The sequence below is a fragment of the Cupressus sempervirens genome, chromosome 11, assembly GCF_028749045.1.
Source record: "Cupressus sempervirens isolate cs-2001-9-10 chromosome 11, ASM2874904v1, whole genome shotgun sequence".
NCBI classification, from domain to species: domain Eukaryota; kingdom Viridiplantae; phylum Streptophyta; class Pinopsida; order Cupressales; family Cupressaceae; genus Cupressus; species Cupressus sempervirens.
The window spans coordinates 751,830,728-751,847,051 of record NC_143128.1 but is presented as its reverse complement, the minus strand read 5'-3'; the positions used below and the strand labels follow the sequence as shown (position 1 = coordinate 751,847,051).

The following is a 16,324-nucleotide window of genomic DNA, read 5'->3' as shown; positions in this document are numbered from 1 at the left end:
TTTGAGGGATTAGCCTATTATTCTTATCCTTGTAAGCTAATTATTGTGGATAGAGGGTCTTTTGAAGCAGAGGCTTGGCTATGGGAGGGTCTTGTCTTCTTCACAATTCAGTATGTTCCAGTTTGGTCTTCGTTAGACATAGATTGGACTTTGATTGGGCATAGTTTCATGCACTTGATATTTATGGCAAGTTTGGTGATGATTGAGAGGGACCCTTTCATTTTAGGAAAGTGCATTTGGTCGCATGGGGAAATAATAGGTGTGCTTCCTATTTCAAACGACATATTTGAAGGATAAGTATTTTGGGAGTTATTATTATTTTAGTGGTCAAATAATTATTAAATTATTAAATGAGAGCTTCTAATTGAAAGTTGTATTGACGAAGGTTCTTCAATGAAAAGTGTGAGGAAGAAGCCAAGTTGCATTATAAAAGAGACTTCATGGGGAAAAGGAATTCATTTTATTGGCTATCGTTTTTTTCTAAGTTTCCGGTTCGTGGTTCGGTTTCGGGTTCAGGTTCGAGAACTGGTTCGCTAGTTCGACGAAATTTTGGAAAGGGGTTTGGGTTCGTTAGTACAAAAACATGTAAATTATATATATATATATATATATATATATATATATATATATATATATATATATATATATATATATATATATATATATATATATATATATATATATATATGAAGCATGAGTTAAAATTAGAATGTAGCATAGTACCATAAACACATTTAAAACTTTAAAACAGCATAAACAATAACATATCAATGTATCATGGTGAGCATACCATCATATAGTAACATAGTTCAATCAACTTCAACATCAAAGATGAAAGATTCAAAACATTAAAATATCAAGTTCAAGTGTCATTGTTTCACGTTCAATGTTTAACAGTAACTAATATAATGAAAATCTATTAAAATTCTGAATTTCTAGTTCTAAGTTCTTCATTCTTCATCTTCATCTTCTTCATATTCATCTTCTTCTTCTTCATCTTTTTCTTCATCTCCTCCTTCTCCGCCTATGCTATTACTTGCACCAAGGCCAATGGGATCAACAACAGAATCAACAATGGTATTGGCATCAAAGTCATCAAAATCATCAATTGTAAGGGCAGCAGTGGAAGCATTCAAGTCCACAATCTCTGCATCTACATCCCACTTCTTTGTCTCCCCTTCTTTGTATTCTTGACTCTTGTGCGAAAGAAGGCGCAAGTTGTTATGCACAAATACCAGGTTCTTGGCTTTTTTTGATTGCGACCTATTGCGCTTCACTGAGTGGATGAAAGAATAGGTGCTCCAATTTCTTTCTGATGCAGAAGAACTAGCAACCTATAAAGACAACATAGGGTAGGCAATTAAAAAGGAATTAATTCAATCTTATTAAAAAATTCTTTTGAAGATAAAGTGAGCTAATTTAAAAATAAAATAAAACTTGTGATATAACTTTGATTGCAAGGGGCTGCAATGTTTGGAATTTTTGGCCATGGAAGTACCACTAACCATGAGCATGCTTCTTGAACCGATGACGAAGAGCATCATTACTTAGACCTGTAGCATTGACAAATGCTATGAACTCATCCATGATTACATCTCTTATATCATCATCAAGAAATATTCTTCTAAATGTTGCCTGGTACTTGTCAGACACTTTCATATCTCTATATGGTGGCAACCTTCCTGGTAGATCACAATATTGTGAGCTATAGTATTTGGAGGTCAAGGCATAGGCAAGCAAATGTAATGGAGTGGTCATTTTGTTCCATCTTTCATTAATAATTTTTTGCACTTGTTTGAAAAAGGTCTCTTGCGGATCTTGCTCCTGCTCATTTATAACTTGTCCGATCTTCTCAATCATTGAGTCTATGCCATCATAGATCTCTCCAAGGCAAGGCCTATCCATGTTAGTGTACCTAAGCATGCTCATAATGGGCTCGGTGATCTTAAGGAGATATTCCACGCGTTCCCACCATGAGTTAGCCAATAGCCTATCCTTTATTTTGTTTGCCCTTTCAGTGTTCTTTTGCTTCCATACACCCCAATTGTTGTTGATTACCATACCTTGAAGTGCATCTTTCACTTGCACAAGTTGTCTTAAGCAGATTATATGTGATGCAAAACGGGTCTTAGCAATCTGTGACATAAATTAGAGCAAAAAACAACTATTAGATACATATTTTAGAAAACTAAGAAAAGTATACACATTGGCAATTGCACAAGTAAAATATGAAAAATAACAAATTGTCAAATATTAAAAATTAAATTACTAATTTGAATTCAAGTTCATTTACCCTCAATAGCTCCAATTTTGAGTAGATCCTGAAAAGAGATTGAGTCATGTGGTGCTTTTTGACAAACATTTGTATGTCCTTAGCCTCTTCATACACTGTTTTGATCCACTCAATTTGGTTCCCAATCTTTTGTAGCATAAGATTGAGTGAATGGACTGCACAAGGTGTCCAAAAGATATGTCGATATCGTGATTCAACCAACAAACTTGCTGCTCTACAATTCTTTGCATTGTCCGTTATGTCTTGGACAACGTTTCTTGCACCCACTTTTTCAATGGCCTCAATTAAGATATCAGCAATAAATGGCCCATCTTTTACTTTGCCCTCACAATCCACCGCTTTCAGAAACATTGCCCCTTTAGGGGACACTGCAAGGACATTGATTAAGGGACGGTTCCTAGAATCCTTCCAGCCATCTGAAACAATTGTCACCCCTGTCTCAACCCATGAGTCCCTTATGGGCTTCAATTGATTTTCAACCCGTTGGACCTCATCATCCAACAAGGTGGCGCGCACTTTCTCATACCCGGGGCCACAATACCCTTTTGGAGCTTCATTGGCACCCCTCAACATGTCCTTCCAAAACGGAGAGCGGACAACATTAAAAGACAACCCATTTGCATAGAGGCATCTTCCCACCTTAATGTTAGTAATATCTTGGGCCTTGTTTTGAAAAGAAGTTTCTATTGGCCCCTTTCTTTTGTGTACAATGGGGACAGATTCAGTGTCAGTGTCCATTGTAGTATTGAAGAAGGGGTGGTCTTGTACAATAACATCTGAGGGGGGCTGCATTCCCTTAGCTTTTTTACTTTTATTGCTACTACTACCGAGTTCTATTGCCTTGCGTCCTTCTCTCTCTTCTGCTGCCTCATGCTCTTCAATATATTTTAACATGGTGTGATTTGGTATAGGGACACCATTTTTGCCAGGGCATTTCTTGACTCCTCTTCCAGTATAACCACATAGATGGCCTACCACACGATAATAAGAACTATTTCTTTCTACATCACATCCTTGACATCTCCAACGGAATGCACCACCTCTTGGAATGGGTTTTATAATGTCTACATACTTCCATAGAGGAGAATCGGAGTTGGTTTCCATTCTTTGTTCGTGTTGCCTATTGATGAAGAGGTAGATGACATTACTTTCGAACCTTTCCCTATGGCAAGAAATTACTAATTAGATATATGTTCATAATCTATATGCAAGAAAATGATGAATTTTGAAATAATGGAAAAGATTCAAGAACTTAGAACATATGAAGATTGAAAGAGAAATGAAAAAAAAATGGAAAAACTAGAACAAAACAATAGTAAATGGAATAAGATCTTACCTCTTGGTCCTTTTCCAGCCATTGCAAGTTTGCAAATGTGTATAAATGATGCACAAACACTTCAAGAACACCAACAAGTCAATCTTCAACTCCTCCTTGCACAACCGGATGCTTGCTCAAAAACTTATGTGCTCTCCTTCAAGGCAAAACAACCTATTTAGAAACATCAAATGACTATGAGAGAGCAAAAAACCAATTCATAACACCTTTTTAGGGTATGTGGACCCCAAAAATTATTAAAAAATGCAAATAAATCACTTTATTTTCACGTCCGTGGGCGGGTTCTTGGCTGGGTTCAAACCTGGTTCGATTTTCCCAGCCTGGTCCAGTTCGAACCAGGATTCGAAAATCGAACCCTGGTCGAACCGGACCAGAATCTCGAACTGGTTCGAACCAGTTCGAGGTCCGGAGGGGGGGGGGAGGGGTACCCATGTAACTTAGGTTTTTTTGTGAAGTTGTTGAAGGTTTTTAACAAGGGTTTCTTGAGGGCTAATTCCTCTCTGATTTGCTCTTTGAGCCATTGAAGACATGGTGAATTGTGCTATGATAATCTGATAATTAATTCTGATTATAATTTGGTGCTGTTGTATACCAAAATTGTCAAGTTTTTGCTGCTGTTTGATCAAGGGTTTGCCTTGGCTTTGAGCTTGCCTTCTACTGTATTTACTGTTGCTTGAAGGCCATACTTTCCTACTGCAACTTGGGCTCTCGAGAGCTTGCATTTACTCTACCTTGGGCTGGCCATGTCTGTGCATGATAAAGGTGAGTGGCGGCAAACTGTTAGAGGTCACTGTTGGGCATCCTTCAAGGCTGCAATTTCCTATTTTAATAGCAGCATTTTGTCAAGGCAAGACAACGTTTATTATCTGCTGGCACATTGTCTTAAGCTGAGAGTGAAAGAAGTTCGCATGAACATTCCAGGCTGCTGCAATAAATTTATTTGAATGCCAACACTTATCCAGGTTATATAGTTTATTCATTTGCCCTGAATATTGTATGTAATAATTGTCTCTATTGAAATTGCAATTGGAATTTTAGATTGACAACCATATTAGTTGTTCATTATAAATAGTTTGGTATTGAAATAAGGAGTTAAAAGATTGCACAACAACAGTTTGAGGAATTGCCAAGCTGTTTATGTGTTTCAGTCATCACTAGAATGCATTCCAACTGTTTGTAAAAATGTCTATTGGCTGTAGATGCACTGTTTACATGTAGAAATCAATGTATGCATTTGAATGGTAAAAAAAGATTGCATTTGTACTACAGTTTTTTGCTTGGATATCTAATAACCATTTGCAAGTGTCTAAACTAAATTTGAAACGATTACAAGCAATCAAAAATAATCTGAAATTAAAGACAGTGAGATAGAGGTTTCATGCGAAGTGTTTGACAAAATGTCAAACTTCTTAAGGTGCTGGAATTTGATGTTTGTTAAAGTCAGAACTGTTTAAGGTTCTTACAAATTTATATACAACTTGATCAATGCAATGACATCCTTAAATAACATCCTTTGTGATTCTTGGTAGAGCGCGAAAGTGATGTTCATGGTGAAGATGTCATTGACTCCTGTAACTTGCCTTCCCATGTTGCTACAACTCAGGATAACCATGCCAAAACACACCCTTGCTTATGAGGCCTGGATACTTCATATTCCTCATCAGTAGGTAGATTACATAGGAACTCATATATAACTACTTCGTTTTCTTTAACTGTCTTATTTGTGCATCAATGTGGTCACTTATTATTCTTACCAATTTATCATCACCTTTCCTGTGGCTATGTCCTCTACGGAGTAGAACATCCAGGTGTCATAGAAGATCCCCTGAGGTGCCCCCTTAACCCTGTTTATCATAATGAGCAAGCCACTGTATTCATCCATTGAATTTTTTACTCATCAGCTTCTTTGGTAACTTGGAATAATAATTCCTTGGCTCACTGAACCAGTTCTAGTTAATGATGTCCATGCAGACATCTGACTTTTCATCACAATTTTTTTGACTCTGTTCCTTTGATCTGCATTGCAACATTGTAGGGAATCCCAAATCTCTTTCACTTCTTTCTTATTAAAAAATGCAAATATCTTCCCTGCAACTTTGATTCTTCTAGTGTTTGGATCATAGTTCTTTGTGCACTCAACCATAAGCTCAGTGTATGGATTGGCTGGAGGGACACTTGCAGCCTGGTAGAGTCCATTCTTTACTGTATTTGTTGCTATCTTTGAAGGCAAATGATCTCTATGCCTCTACATCCTCATTAGTTTTTTCATACTAATGTGTTCCATATTGGTGTCTACAAATTTTCCCACTTGGATGCCATTGAGGAATTAGGATAGAAGCCCTTGTATAGCTTCTTTTAATCAACAGTGTCCTCATTGCTGATTCCTTAGGTTGTGCCTTCACCTGTTAGAAGCTCAAAGTTAGTAAAGAACATAGACAAAATAATAAATTTCAGACCCATCAGATCCTTGATGCAATCCACGAATTCAACGTAAGAACTTAATAATCTATCCGTAGAAGGTTGTGAACAAAATAGATACTTACAATAGAATTTAGGACCACAAAACTGGTCAAACTTAGCTATTGAAATGACAAAATCAGACTTCTAAAAATAAGGGGGCATTCTGATTTTATGAAGACATTCAATGATAAGTCTAATGACAAATTAAAATTAGTCCTAATAATTCACTAAGTTTACACAAATCATGATCAATGGATTCATATGCACACACAATCCATGCACAAAATCCAACCTTGACTTGAAATTTTCTGAGGACAAGGAAGTCTGAAAATAAGTTTTAATTAATCAAAACAATGTTTAAACTCCATGCACAATGATTGAAATGAGAGTTTGGAATCTAAGTTTGCACTTAACAATGATCCATCATTTAAATTAATAAATCAAACCCAAGCAAAGTTTTGATTTTCTGAAGACAATCGATGGGTAGGTCTGAAAATCATCCAAACACCAATCTCAACAAGACTCAATCAGCACTCATGATATTAATGAAGGCATGAACGAATACAGCTTGGATTGGTCTCTTTTCTGATTTTCTGAATAAATATTTGCAACTTACCTTCTTCTGGGTTAATTTGACCTTCAAATGTAGTGATTATTGCACAAGAACACCCACACACCACTCAACAACAGCCCCCTTGATGATTGGTTGAAGGGGCAAATTATGAAAATTCCTGCAAAAATCGTCCTTAGTATGTATGCTTTGGATTTATATCTGAAGACAAGTATGTTTCAGACCTCTAATGGCCTTGGAATAGGCCTCAAAGCACCCCCAAAATGCCTGCAACAAAGTTAGGAATGTGGAAAAAAACTTGTGATTCTTCTAAAAAGATTGCACCATATGGAGGAGTTCTCAGCATTTGGTTTGAAAATCCTTTCATTCATCCCATGTAATGTCTCAAATCAGTCCTAAAATAATCCTTTTTGACATTGCTCTTGATTAGCAATCCAATCTTGGGTAGTTTAGGGGGTTATGAATTTTCGATAAATTTATCAAAAAATTGCCCCATGCTCAGAAATTCTCAGATTTGGGTCTGCAGACATGAATTTTCAGCCCTTTCTTGCCTTCAAAAACTTAGAAAATGGTCTCCAACCTGTAACAATGCATGGATAACATTCCTTGTAATTAATGTTCCATGAATTTCCATAAACATCGTACCATAAGAGGGCTTTCAGTAGTTTGGTCAGAAAATATACCTTGCTTTCAGCCTTTTTAAGGGCTTCTACAAACTCAGAAAATATCATCATTCAGCCTTGCCTCAATCACTTGCATTACTTGAACTTGCCATTTTCATCCCTTTAAGGTTGGGTTGTCTTCCACTTAGCCTTCTTGCTTCAGATTTTCAGCCACTTGGCAATTGTCTTTATAAATCAACTTGATTTCTATTTTTAGCTGATGACCTTTTAAAGGAATTTCGGTTGTTGATTTACCACCCACAAACAATGTGGGATAAAAGATCAATGGCCTTCTAGAAGCTACCAAACTTTACTTTATTAAATTTCTCTATGTTTTAATTAATTATTAAAATAATGCCACAATAGGGAAAATTGAACCATTTATGGATCTTTCAAAATTTGTTAAATCCGCTATCTCCATTCATCAATCCAATCAAACATTCACACTTCGAATCCATCCATGCAGCTTAGGGAAAATCAACCAAGATATGTATAAAACTCTTTTCACCCTTTGTAAAAATTTAAGCTCATTTTGCCACCACAAGGGAAAATCGACCCTAGTATGGATACCTTTGACATTTGATGAGATTCGCAAATTAGCTCTCAAAAATAAAGTTCAACCTTAGTCTGGAATTTTATTCTCCATACTTACGTTGAGGGAAAAGCAAGTCATGTTCACACACCTCCAACACTTTGAAAAATTAAAATTTCATCATTCACTATTGCCTCCAATGGGAACAACAACCCATGCTTGGACAAATTTGACACTTGAAAAATTTCCAGTTTCCTAGCTTAGTCCAAGGAAAAACAACCCTAGTCCAGATTTGCAAAAATGTCATGCTGATTCTTGGGGGAAAAATGACCCCTATCAGAATTTTTTAAACAACTAGAAAATTTTCAATTCAATATCATCCAAAATAGCGGAAATTCATTGTATGATTGGCTTTTTTTCCCAACGCTTAAATTTTTTCCAGGAAAAGGGCCAAATAAAGTGGGGAAATTCATGTTATGTCCGGATTTGGATCAGAATATGAAGAGAAATTCATAGCGAGTCTGGATTTTGTGTATTTCTATAAAGAAAAAATGTTTTTCCTTAGGATTTTGGCAATTTTAATTGTGGAAAATCAATTTCTATAAGAATTTAAGGGCCCTTATACATGAAATATGCCTTTATATGGAATTTCAGACTAATGACTAGCCAAAAATTACATACAATTTGGATTTTACTTTCAACCCACTATAACATGACCCCAGTGGACTCTAATTTTAATGTTTCCATTTTAAATCACAACTTGACCACTTGATTTTTATGTCACCCGTCAGGCTTTTAAAGCTCTAAATTGCCAAATGCAATGCCAATCTACCTGACCTAACAACTATGAGCAAAAACAGGGGGTCTCTATTTGCAATGGGGTGATGGTGTGATAAGGTCACAGCACTACCCTACAGAAGACTAGACATAATCTGCTGGTCATTTGGCCATGAATGCATAGAAGGCTGTACACTTCGCCTTAGAACACTCTGCAACATGAGCCTGTGGAGAGACTCTCCCTTTTTCTACAGAACTTGTGGATACAGCGAAGATTACCACAATTCATCAACCATAACCCTTCCAACCTGTTGTTGGGTAACAAAGCCATTCATACCTTTATCCAGAGACACTGAGATCAGATTAAAAAGCTTCGATTTGTTGACAAAAAATTGCAAAAACTTGAAAACATGATTTCATGGATAACTTATCAAACCCTCAATATGATGCTGAAACCACACAGCTTTGTTTTTGTGGGAAAATGGTAAAAATCCCCAAAACAACAACAAAAGAACATTGAATTGGTTTGAATAATCTGGGAAGTTGGGGTATATTGATTAATAAATTCTTGAAGAATTGTTTTATAAATGATGGATTTATCCTATATTGTATTCAGGAGCAACATCATGTGACATGGCATATAAATAAGGGTTTTTGAATTTGATTGTTTTATTTAGATTTTTTTGGTTGTGGGTGCATGATTGGGCCACCTGATAAAGACCTCTAATGTTGACTGCATGAAATATTGTCTAAGGTTGTACAGGAAGTAATATTTTGAGAAAATGGTTCTTTGTACACTGGTCTATGAAAAATTTGTGTTCGCGAACTGCAATGACAGTTATGTGCTTTGAGATTTTTGTTGCTTGAGTGGGTCTTCATACTTCCTTTGGAAAGTTTTTCTTTAATGTGTACTGATTATCACTGACATTTTAGTACTTCAACAGATATGAGATTGACAAAATATTGTTTGTTAGCATTGACATTTTCAAAAATTTGATTTCCTACAGTTTGCATATTATTTTTGATAGTGAGGTGGTTTTCAAGATCCTGAAGATTATCTTTGCATTCAAAGTAATTAGAGGAAGCAATTTTTTATTATTTGGATGGTGATTAGAGTGGAAGTTTCTTTGGACTTTTTGTTTAGCTATTGAATAAGCGTTGGAAACATGGCTGTTTAATGCAAAAAATCTTTAGTTTGCAAAGTCTTGAAGGAGTTGATTTCTTTCAAAGGTAAAAAGCGATGTCCATTGATTGAGCATTATTTAATGTTTTTCTGGTGCTGCTAGATGTCAGATTCTAGATACATATGTTCTAGTAGGTTTGTGATAAATTAATATTCCACTGTGGACTTTTGCCCTAGTGATTGCTATTACAATATAGTAAATACTAAATTCTCTTGGATGCTCTTCAGGTGTGAGCTGTCATTAAATAGTCCATGAAATCATTATTTTAGCAATGATAATTTCATTGTTAATTAAAATTTGACTATTGTAAGATATGATTGCATTTTGCAGCAAGCTGAGTGGAAGAAACGGGCAAAAACTGCCGCTACAGTTTCTGATATGGATCTGTTGGTGAAGGACTTACGAAGTAAGGTTGTGGATTGGTCAGCCGCAAGGCGACTTTGGGAAGATGGTAATTCACAACTTAATGGGTGTACCTTTCTCTATTGTCAGTAGTATGATGCAAGTGGGGAAAAGTAATGTCTGTTATATATAGATATGGATGCCACTATGAGTAAGTCTTGTTGGCATTTGCACCAGGAATTCTACCTTACTATTTCACTAAAATTTTTGATTCTAAACTTGAACTATTTTATATATATGGCTTTGCAATCAAGTTCAAGGCACATTGGAGTTTATCTGAATAAGTTTTTCCTCCTGTATGAGTCTTTTTAATGCATTTTTTGCCGAGTAATTGCTACAAATAATCTCTATCTATGGCAACACTATTTTTTGTCTAACAAATATATATATTAACAATGAAAATTATGTTATTGCGATATTTACCCATTTTGAAACACAAAGTTCATAAATGACATACATTTATAAATTCCATATCATCTTTCGCAGGTTTTACTTGAGCATCCTATGCGTCCTTTTGATGAATAAAAGACTTCTGGTTTCTTTCTTTTTTGTTAAAGGAAGATAATTTAAGATTCGTTTTGTAGGGTTGACTTATATATGCTAAGGCAGTGGATTCTTTTAGGTTGCATGGAACTTAGTTTTTTATACTTATGATGATGCAGAACAGGAACAAAATGCGGGTACTTTGCAGAGTACCAATCCAGGGGAGACAGCAAACAAAAAAGATGTCCATGAATCAGATAGCTCATCCAGTGGTGAGAGTAGTAGGTCTATGGTTGGTAGAACTGCCAGTAAAAGTTTGGAGGAAAATAGGAAAAAGACAGCACAGATACAGTTCAACTGTAGCAGCACAAGCAATGTTGCTTTGAAGCACCAGGATGTTGGAAATGGTGTGAAGCAAAGACAGACAGAAGAATGTGAAGAGAAGAAAGTATGTACAAGGCAATGTAAGAAATGTAAAGTACACGATTGTCGTCATAATCATCAAAATGGCAGGAATCCCTTGGAAAAAAACGTTCTGTCTGCTTGTGAAAATCAGAAATATTGCACTAAGGAAGAGGTAAATGATGTTGGAGAAGATAATAGTATTGTAATTAATGATTCTGGGATGAGAAATGAGCATGATATGAATCATGGGAAAGAAAGCATATCTATAGGAGAGAGGATTGAGAATATAAACAACACAAGTCAACATGGAAACCAAGGCTTAGAAAATCTTGATATGGTAGTGGAGGAGAAAGCTAGCAAGTCAATGGAAATAGAGACACTTTTAATTAAAATTGATGGTGGAAACAGCTTAGATGCATCTGAAAATTTGAAGGAACCTTGTCAAGATAGAAAGGAGAAGAAACCATCTACTTACAATGATAAGGACAAAAATGATGGCTTCATTACAAAAAATGTATGCATTTTACAAAATTCTATCCAAGAGAAAGGGCACGTTAGTCTTCCTAAAGTAAATGAACCTGAAAGGAAGCCAAGTTTTCAACGAATTGACAAGAATGACAATGGTGAGCAAGATCATACATCTGTGAAGATGGAGGACGATACCATGAGTTCTTTATCAAATAGTCTTCAAATTCTAGAAAACAACACTAACGTAATGGCTGACATTTGCAGTGAGACTGTTAGTGAAAAAAAATGTTCTACAAAGAGACATCAAGAATTGCGCAGGTCTCAGCGAATTGAGGTGAAATCTTCCCCAAAACAGGAAGAAAGCAATGGTAAGGTCGAAAAAAAGAAGTTGGAGGAGGGATCTTCTTTAAAGTCAGATCTCTTAGAATCCAGGTTTAATGCTAGAAACAAGTTAAGACAATCCAAATTCTTATCAAAGAGAGATTATCATGAAAGCAGTGTAGCTGAAGACAGTCATGATATAGAAGGAAATATATTATTTCCTGATGCTAGGCATCATGATAAGAACTTAAATTTGAAATATCCTATGCCTGATATGCTTGATGTCAAGGCTGAAACGGATATGGGGCAGCCACAGAAGGTTTTGCGTTCCAGAAAGTTAACATCATATCATTATAATGCTGCTGAAGAGAAGGGTTTGATTGCCGGTTTCAAGTCTGATGCTTCATTAAATGAGGTTTCTGTTCAAAGTTCAGCTTGTTCAAGGGATGGCCCTCTTCTTGCTCAGATACCAGCTTGTGGAAAACGGAAAAGGACACATGTCCAGAAATATTTAGATGATAAATCTTTACGTGGAAACAAAAAACAGTGGAGGACTCATTGGAACAATGATTTCAAAATGTTCCACATGAGTAGGGAAGAAAACGCCAGTACTCCTAGTGATAGGGAAAACCAAAATGAGAAATGTGAGAAGATTGAACCTTCATCAGTAATTGAAGGTAAACGAGTTTGCATTTTGTGGTATCTCTTTTCTTGGTTTGGACATTCATGCAGCTTTTAAAATCATAAAATTCATTAGTTGCAGTAAAGTTTTGTTTTCTATATGATAAGTAGCATTCAAATCTCTTACTATTATGAATTTATGATTAAAGCTTGAAACATGTTCAATACACTGTTTTTAATTTCTTTGGAGAGGGTGTTATTGTCTTGGTATAAATGGTAGATGATCTGATCATTTGATTATTAGAGCTAAGTTGGTTTTTGCTCATTGAATAATCCCACATTCAATAGTTGGTCAGAACATCTTGAGAATTGACTATAGTGTGATTGAAAGGCACAGGCTTCCTGTTTTAGTGGCTTCTACATTAGCTAACAGCAATTATTGCTATATTGCTTGTAGCATTTCCTACAGTATTGTATTCCAATGTGATATCATCTGCTAGTTTTAAATAAATCTGTATATATTGTATCACAATGGATTGGTATCTCTTGGGCCATGTTGACCTAGGATTTAGACCCTGGGTCATTTTTTTGGGCGTCCCACACTTTGGCATAATGGGTGTTTTCTAACCATATTGGCATATACTGTTGGCGGTATATGCAGCAATATAATTGCTGTTGAGATTCATCCGCAAAATATTGCGATTCTGGCGATATTTTGCCCATTTTTAAAACTATGACATAAACAACTTCTTCATCATTTTCATCAGTATCACTATCAGAACCATCTTCTTCAGTAATGTAACATGATTTTTTACCTTTGCCTTTGTAGTCTTTGTTACTTCAATTGTCTTTGCTTTCTCTTCTTCCTCTGTATTTTCTAACCTTCCTTTCTTCCTTCTCATCTCTGTTAGGACATCTTGCAACAATATGATCAACTTTGTTACATGTAAAACATATGTTAGGTAGTTTTTCTTTGTATTTTCCTTTTCCTTTTGTAACCTTCTTGCCAATAATGCTTCAAGATCATCAAGATCAATATCTGATTTACTATCACTGTCAACATGTCTGCTTAAAAACCATTCAATACTAGCAAGGGAATAGTTATCAAAATTTGACAATTTAAATGCAGCGAGTCTACCATTTAGACTATCCAAGGTTAGAGCATTACCAGGTGTACATCTCAGTTCTTGAATTGCAGATAGGAAGTAACTTTAGAAAACATCTCTCATGCCTCCTTAAATAGGTAGTTTTGATTTTTTGCGGCTTAAACATCACCATAGATCTTAGGGTTGGGTTAGATTCATTGAATCCATCCATCTTTTTGTCCTTCTACTCCTTTCTTGATACTTCTAGAAACTTCTCTTTGAATCGTTGCCTTTGATCGCATAACAAACTCAATTTGTGCATTAAATACGCAAACTCATCAATCCTTATTATCCATGTGTTTTGCCTAATTTAAAAATTCAATTATGTCGGCCTCAAACTCGATTCTTTCACAAATTGTAACTCTTGTTGACACTCGACCATCATTGTGTAGCTCGGTCTCTATTGTTTAGTCTCGCTTGGCTTTTGCTGGTTCGCTTGGTCATCACTATGCTTAGCTAATATTGTACTTTGCTTCTTCAACTTGCTTGGCCATAACTATCACTCGGCTCATACTGTTTGCTCGGCTAACTCTTAAGTTCCTTAATCCTCTGTTTTAGCTCCTTCATTGACCAACCACATTTTTCTATGCTTTGCTTGTGTTTAACTCAACACTTCTATACTTCATAGGATGATTGAACAATACATCATCTTGTCAAAGACTAATTGATTAAGTGCCCATTGTAATTCCATCATACTTGCTCCTCTTCACTCAACAACTTCACCAGTTCTTCTATTTATCTCTCTTTTTAAATCCTCTTCATCAACTAATTGATATGGCATTCTACATTGTTAGTAAATGTCTCTCTAGTAGGTTTGATGTCAATGACAACATAATAATTCTTCCAATTGTAATTTTCAACATGTAGTTCGTAGTTCATCTGCATGCGTTTGGCTCCACAACGTAGGGAAAAATGAAATGCTGTTCCTGGTTGTGATTTGGCATGCAATGGCGTTGTGTCCAAGGGTCTCAAACACATTTCACATTTCAAACTCAAGTACTGTTACCTTTGTGTAAGTGGTTGGTAGAGGATGGACTTTGCAATTTTGCTATATAGAGAAAATATAATTAATCAACAAATACTTGTTACACACGTCGCTTGAGTAATTGTCAACATAGGCAAACTCACATAAAACGTAGGATAAAGTATCGCAACATAAATATCATCCCTAATTGATGTGAAGGAATGAATGAAGGAGCTTAATTCCTTCTTCAACACACCATCTGTGCTTTATTATTCTTTTGTTTGGCGGCCCTCTCTCCTAGACACTGACTGGACCTCTGTTGAGATAGCTCAGATCGTTTTCCTTCAACGCACCTCTAGATGTTGTCAGTCTACTTCCCACAATATCATTTTGGTTGAGTTCGTTGCTCATCGTTTCAAACTTCGAGACATATTTGATCAGTTTGGTACCTTCACCGATTTTATAGATGGGCATCTTAGATACTCCTATTTGGCAAAATGCCCTTTTGCGACTATCGCTAGTTTCCAACTCGATGGCAGAGGTTGTTGTTGGTATGCTTAGGCTTTTGCCTTGTTAAGCTCGATCGGGTGTGAGATTGATCGTCTCACTCACTTCTAGTTCTCTCTAGATGCTCTCGCCCACCTCCTTCCCTCACAATAGGAGTTGAGTGGCCATGTCAGACTTGACATGTACATACAATACATTATTACGACTTGGTGCAACCCTTTGGGGGCTCTTCGATTGAAGATGGCCTTTTATGTTGAGTGCTTTTTGGTTATTTGAGACGCAGTCATTTTGTGCCCTTACTACTTGTCTTGACGTTGGAGGTATGCCATTTGCATCTCCTTGGGTTACTTCAGAGTCGATTCCCACCGGCTTCGTGTCCAGACTGATCGCTAGATTGATAGAGCCGATCGGGTTTGTTGCCTTTGTGCCTTGGCTGAGGTTGAGACAAAGACACTTTATCTTTTGGTGCCCCACTTTTTACGAGATCAGGGGGAGGTTTCACTTCCTATTCAGAGATTGCATGTCCCTTTCGTCTTTCTTCAATTACATCGAGCAACGATGTCTTGCTCTTTACCTCCAAGGCGTTACATGACATCGTGATCATACTTTGTAGTATGTATTGCCTTTGACACAAATTTCAGATCGACTTATCAATTCCTTTTTCTTATCGATGTCTCTGGTCTAGGGCACAAAGCGGCTGCTCGATCTTCCTACTTCTAGTCACACCAGTTTGTGAGACCTTGTAGTGGGTTTACTTGACAACAACACTCCACCTCCACTGCTACTCTAAGACAATCCAAGGCTCATCCTCGCCTTGGACCTTATCCTTCGGTGCTAGACTTTTCCCGCTTAGGAAGGACCTTTAGTCTTCCTTCTTGGGCCTCTTGCTTTCTTGATTGTTCCTTTTCTAGACACTGTTTGGTGTTCGTGCTACTAGTTGTTGCCTTCGTAGTATGCTTTCATTCCCTTAGACCCTTTTGTGGTCTCTTCTTGGAGATTAATAAATTTATCTGGTCTTGTAGTGGCTATCCAACCACAAAAAACATGTTTACTTATATTGGTTTTGACAACTTTTAGAAAAAGAGGTAATTGTCCCCCCATTGTAGGATTGATGTTTTTCGTGCCTCTATAGCCACTACTTATCTTATCCAGTAGTTTCTCATCGTTTATTACTTCATTGTCGGTATGACACC

The 16,324-nt window shown here is 36.4% G+C and overlaps 1 protein-coding gene across 3 annotated transcripts in view; it reads left to right on the top strand.

Moving 5' to 3' along the window:
• Positions 1–16,324, top strand: part of LOC149531783 (uncharacterized) — a 228,612-nt gene that overhangs the window by 19,810 nt on the left and 192,478 nt on the right. For all 3 annotated transcript variants that reach the window (XR_016359263.1, XM_089811893.1, XM_089811894.1), the window contains exons 3-4: positions 10,146–10,266; positions 10,880–12,571. Coding sequence is in view for 2 of the 3 variants with exons in the window: in XM_089811893.1 (XP_089668019.1) it covers positions 10,146–10,266; positions 10,880–12,571 (1,813 nt within the window). In the remaining variant the exon portion in view is untranslated. The remainder of the gene's footprint in view (positions 1–10,145; positions 10,267–10,879; positions 12,572–16,324) is intronic.